This window comes from Artemia franciscana, chromosome 2 (genome assembly GCF_032884065.1).
Source record: "Artemia franciscana chromosome 2, ASM3288406v1, whole genome shotgun sequence".
NCBI classification, from domain to species: Eukaryota; Metazoa; Arthropoda; class Branchiopoda; order Anostraca; family Artemiidae; genus Artemia; species Artemia franciscana.
The window spans coordinates 3196919-3203176 of NC_088864.1; the positions used below are offsets into that span (position 1 = coordinate 3196919).

The 6258-nt window shown below is 33.0% G+C and overlaps 1 protein-coding gene across 1 annotated transcript in view; it reads right to left on the reverse strand.

Moving 5' to 3' along the window:
- Window positions 1-2533: 2533 nt before the first annotated feature.
- Window positions 2534-6258, reverse strand: part of LOC136036161 (E3 ubiquitin-protein ligase UHRF1-like) — a 178392-nt gene continuing 174667 nt past the window's right edge. The window contains exon 9 of the mRNA XM_065718225.1: window positions 2534-6258. Within this exon, the coding sequence (XP_065574297.1) occupies window positions 6066-6258 (193 nt within the window). The 3' untranslated portion in view covers window positions 2534-6065.

Sequence of the window (6258 nt, forward strand, 5' to 3'; positions counted from 1 at the left end):
GAGCCTTTTTGAATTTTTTACAACAACTCCTTCGATAAGAAGTGCCCTGGTCTAATACAAAAAAAAAAAAAAAAAAAAAAAAAAAAAAAAAAAAAAAAAAAAAAAACAACAACAACATATGTATTGTGCCAACATCATTCTTTACTTGGGCAGGGCTATTGCGCTGCCTATGGTTAAAAAATGTGTAGTCTTTGGGTGGCGGCTCTTCATTTTCAAATTGCTTTTTTTATGCTCTTTAGCATTATTAAAATCATGTTTCTGATAGTTAATTCATAACCACCCCATCTCATGGTCTCATATATATAAAAAAAAGGATACGGTATTAGACTTTACAGTCCCTACCGGTGGTGCTGATCTCCGTTTCTTGGCCCTTCAGCCAGCAAGTGCAATGGGGGGTTGGGGGCCAACCATCCTGTGCTTTCGCACACCCTTCCTGTTTACCTTCCCCAAATTTCTCCAGGTGCCCATTTAGAGCTGGGGCGACTCTGGCTAAGCTTACAGAGTCACTCCACCGACCCTCGTCCCAAACTGAACAATTGGGTATACTGGGATTCGAACCCGCGTCCTTTCAGACAAAGGATCCCGAATCCAGCGCACCAACCGACTCGGCTAGGATATATATAGCCCTAGAATATTTAGGCTTTCAAACTAAAATCAAACACTAAAACAATAGAATTGTTACCTTATAATACGCAGTATATTTATTGATCAGATTATCACGTCTTCTTCCACTATTATCCATATTTTTAACGGATAAAAAAAAATATCCTATATTCAATAGTCAGTCAGACTAAACTAGATATCCGCCTGTCTACATAGCAAATCCGGTTTACAACAGAACAAAGAATGTTCAACAGAAAACAAATATGTTGTTAAAGCTGTATACGGGTACATTGGGGAGAGGAGGAAGGGCAAATTGTTGGGGTAACGACTAGTGTGTTGAAAAGAACCTAAAATAAGGAATAGAATGGTACTATTTTGTTCTATTTGAGTTTTTTATATAATCTAGGGCTGTATGTGGAATCATTCGAGGGGGAGGGGCTGTAAAGTCAGTATGGTCTCAAAAGGTGTTTGTAAGCAATATATGTAAATAATGTGCCCACTAACAGTCTCCACCCAGAATATTTTGAATTTACATTTTTAGAAAATGTTTGCCTCCTCCCCCTCCAACTCACCATTTTCCTCAATTCGAAAATACTAATATAATTCCAAAGAATGTTGGATTAGTTCAAAAAGCTTAAGCAATTTTAGGGACGAACAAAATCCATGATTTTAAATTTGAGGACACTGGAAGAGCCGTAGACATGAGTGGAACATACCAGTTACATCCTTCCACATTGCTGGCCACATCTCATTGTTGTTTATTAAAAAAATATTAGATTTTTTTTACAAAATTTTGCAAAATATCTGTTAATTTATTATGAATAATCTAGACTTGTGGTTAATTGAACCCCTAAGGTCAGAACTTAGGCGTGCAGGAAAGTGCTGTTTTCAGAGATATCAGTGGAAATTTGTCAGTAGTAAAGGATTTCCACTTACTTTGTGGGGAATGAGGACGTGATTGGCTCCTTCTAATAAACATTTAATACAATGTTTGATTAAATTTTCCTGTGAGTGTTTTTGAAGGTATAAATCATTTTTGTCATGACATGCTAATGCTCGCTCCGGCTATTGTAGTGGATAAATATATTCTATTCTTATTCTATAATATTAAATTTTAGTCAATTTAAATCTATTCTCTGTACTTTCGTTTTAAATTGTATATTTTTGCTCATCTCCCCGTTTATTTCAAAACTAAACAAAAAGTTGAACATTTTTTTTCATCTCAGGTATGGATAAAACTTACCCTATACTCGGTAGTGGTGTCTATTGAGTCTCGTGTTCATATTCAAAATTTTACATTGGAAGGAACCTTCAACAATTTGGGGAACGTTTGCATGACACAAAATTTAAATAGAAAAGTCCGTGAGATTTGAAAATAAAAATAACAACTTTGATTCTGCTTTGGCCCTGCATATCTTTTTTGAAAATCCCGATCATTTAGTTCTTTTTGAAGAGGCAATTTTAATTTTTACCGTAAATGGCCTACCGCAATGGTACCGCAATTAATTTGATAATATTATAACAGTGAAATTTTATTTGCTAATATAGTGTATTTATTACATAAAATAACTATCACAGCCCCGCCTGGATTAAAGCCAGTGCCACGAAAACATGTTTCGAACTAATGCTGTTGAGGACTCCACATCTTTATTAATTGTGGAAGATAGGCCATGCCATATCTTAATTTAACCTTTTTTCAATCTTGGACCTTCCATAACCATACCCTCAAAAACGGGTAGATTTTCGGTTTCCTCGATTAATTTGCTAGATATACCATTAACCTACTAATTTGCAACTTTTAAACCTCTTTCAGATACACCAATCGCTACCTTCGCAAGTAAAGACAAATTTTACGTTTTATACTTTTAAACAGTCACCTTTTCCACATCTATGGATCTATTACGATCAAAACAAATAAACTTGGGAAATCTTTTAATTCCACCACTTTCAACGTTGTCAATAGTTCTCGCCTGACTTTTATTTTTCTTTTGTTTTAATTCCAATCACCTGCTGTGTTGGTGACACAATAATCTTTTTTACTTAAATTTCAAACTTTAATAGCACCTAAACTAAATTAAAAACTTCTATTATCATTTTTTATTTGGGTAGCCAAACATAATTGATGAAAACCAGGTATACTGCAATAAATTACCAAACCACCAAAAATACCATTCTCGGTTTTGCAAGGTGCCCTCCCGCCATATGGCACCACTTTAACCGTGGAAATACATTAATGATACATACACTAATATTTCTCTTGCAACCTTGTTTTCAATCAACTATACATCATTCTCCATCCTCCCAATCTTCCCCCAAAACCCTTATTGTACCTAAGAGGAGTAGAAAGCCTTGCCCTTACAATGTCTTTAGACACTCCATTCTAATCCACCTTTAAAAAATCTACATATAAACTACTAAATAATTTTAATACCCATTTGGCTTCTCAAAATTCAAACAATAACTATCAAAATACAACTAGCGTGACTTTTCCTTACCACAAATAAAGTAGATTGCAAATTTGCTTCAAGCGATAAGATCGAAAAAAAAGAAGAAAATTAAGTTTACAAATAAAATTAAAAAGTTATTTAAGTTAATATTTAATTGATTGAATTTTAAAAAACAAGAAATAAGGTGCCACTTTAAGGATCCCTTTAAGGGCTCAAAACTGAATTTGCGAGGGTAGTAATTAGTTTAATCAGAAGAACGTTAAAAGGCACATCGATTGAACCAGCCTCCCAACCGTGAATTCATTAGAACATTAAAGGCATTGGAACATTGCAAAAAAAATGTTTATAAACGCTTTTTAAACGATCAGCACAATTTAAAGTGTCGCTGGAAGGAGAGGGGGGGGGAGCATTTACATTGAAGACTAGGCCCAGTTTCCTTGAAATTGAGGAATTGAGAAATTGAGGGGGGGGGGCAATTGCACTGGAGATTAGGCCCACTTTCCTTGAAATTGAGGAATAAAGATGATAATTTAATATGACGAGGAAAAAGGTGAAAATGTGAAAGTTTCGCCAAAAAGTGAAAATGAAAAAAAATGAATATAATTAAAAAAAGGAAGCAACCAAAGAAACACTTAAAATTAGCCTTTGTATTTTAAATCGATTGGTTTGTTAAGGGTCCCTTTAAGGGCTCAAAATAGAATTCGCAAGGGCAGCGATAAGCATATTTGGACAGAGCATTAAAAGGCACGCCAACTGGTATCTTCATGTTTTAGCTAGAGAATTGAAGACTAGGCCCAATTTCCTTGAAATTGAGGAATAAAGATCATATTTTATCATGACGAGGAAAAAGGTGAAAATGTGAAATTTTCGCCAATAAGTGAAAATGAAAAAATGAATATAATTAAAAAAAAAGAAGCAACCAAAAAAATACTTAAAATTTGCCTTTGGATTTTAAATCGAGTGGTTTGTAAAGGGTCCCTTTAAGGGCTCAAAATAGAATTTGCAAGGGCAGCGATAAGTATATTGGGAAAGAGCATTAAAAGGCACATCAACTGGTATTTTCATGTTTTAGCTAGAAAATCAATGAAACAATGAAACATTATGCAGTATATTATTTAAGCATACTCGAATTACTACAATAAAGGCAATTTTTAATGTCTCTTTCAATCGCATCTGCAATATGAACTGAATGATAACTAGCACATTTGAACACAAAAGAGACATGATGATTAAAACTAAAAAGAATGCATACAGCATTTAAGTTTCAACTTGGGGTCAAGGAACTTGAAGCCTTAATTGCAATATTAGAAATCACATTTCAACATATGTGTTAGCATATGACTTGGTAGCAGAAAACGGACAAGACGGTATAGAGAAACATCGATGATAAATTCAAATGTTTTTCTTAATATTGACGAAAGTCTCACTTTGAAGAGTTTACCTAAACAAAATTTTAAATGTTGAAATTAGAAAAACTATACGAAAATGTTAAAAAGAGTAAAAACTTTCGTAAAACCATAAAAAAATCGCCTGAGCACGACTGAACTAATAAGCAGTAAAAAATTCATAAAATTCAAAAAACGTCAATAATTTTGTTAAACTACTTTAAAAAAAAACTTTTCACCAGGTTTACAATGTTACAAATGACAGTGATAATACGAGCCGTTTAGAAAGCCAGTTTAAATAAACAGTAAAAAAAAAAGTCCACGGCTTTTGGTAGAGTCCAATGAAAAAAGTCTTTTTTTTTTGTGTGTGTGTTCAGCATTGAGAATGTTCTCACGAGGGATTTAGTGTGACATCTGGTTACTACCAAAAAAATTGACTCTTCAAAGACAATTTTTTTTTGTCTGAAGTGGTATTAATTTTTATTTTCGAAATAGTTTTTACAATATGCTTAAACAAGCAATCGTTTAAAAAACGAACTTCGCCAGACTGGCTTCTGTAAGGCTCACATTATAAGAAAATACAGAAAAGTTTAACAGAACAAATTAAGAGATGGGTAAATTAATAAATATTCTGTCGTGGTGTGCTTACCTTGTATGCAGAAAATCTTTTCAGGAGAAAAAAATATCAGAATTAGTTCCGATTATATTTAATGCAAAAAAAAACAGCTTTTTGTGAATGCCTTAATTAAAAACCGGTACAAATATAAATGACTTTTAACTAATTTTATGCAATATATTCAAATGATTCTTAAGTAAATATATATATATATATATATATATATATATATATATATATATATATATATATATATATATATATATATATATATATATATATATATATATCCCTATATATATATATATCCCTACGGGTCATAGTCGGTTTATTAAAGCTTCTAAAATTTTCAGGGTTTCAACGCAAGTTGAAACACTGACTTTGAGGTCATTGACATTCTGCAAAAATTGCATATACAAGGTTTGCACGCAAAAACAGCAATATGAAAATGTCCCTTAACAATTTTAAATCAATTCTAGCCACCACTTAGCGGCATCGTGTTTGTTTCCCAACAATGATTCCGACGAGAAGCATCAGGCAGGGGCAAAGGAATTGGGGTTGAAGGTGGGCATGAGCTTCAAAATCTGATGAATTAGCGTTTTTGTCGATACTTCCCTGTAATTTTGATGGCGTTTACTTGTTTCTAAGGCCGGAACAGCTTAAACGCGAGGACTGCTATATGAACACATTCATAGAGTCAGAGGATACGGAATCAAACACAAACGAAACAAAATCAAACAATTAATCAAGACTGGAATGACTGAACCTATTTGACAATATTCGCCACACTTCCAAGGAATAAATTTTCCGAGAAAACATTGCTACATCTTACTATTAATCAATTTTACAAAATCATTTTTACAGTCCTGTCAAAGAACAAAGTTCCGAAATTATTCTTGATAGCAATAAAAAAGAGATAGAAAATGCCTGTAAACATAAAGAAAATAAGAGATGAATAAAGAAGAATAGAAAAATAAGAGCAAAACACAACTGACTTAAAAAGCTAACACTAAATTAACCTGAAAAATCATCGTCATAATTAGGGAACAATGAATTAAGAGCCTTTTTTAGGGTTTTATTCACTTTAAATTCATATTTACTATCTAAAATGTATCGGCATACTGGACAGGTAAACATTTTTGCACTAAAAGACCTTTCAAGGCAAATTTTGCAGATATTGTGACCACAAGGGGTAGTAACTGGGTTT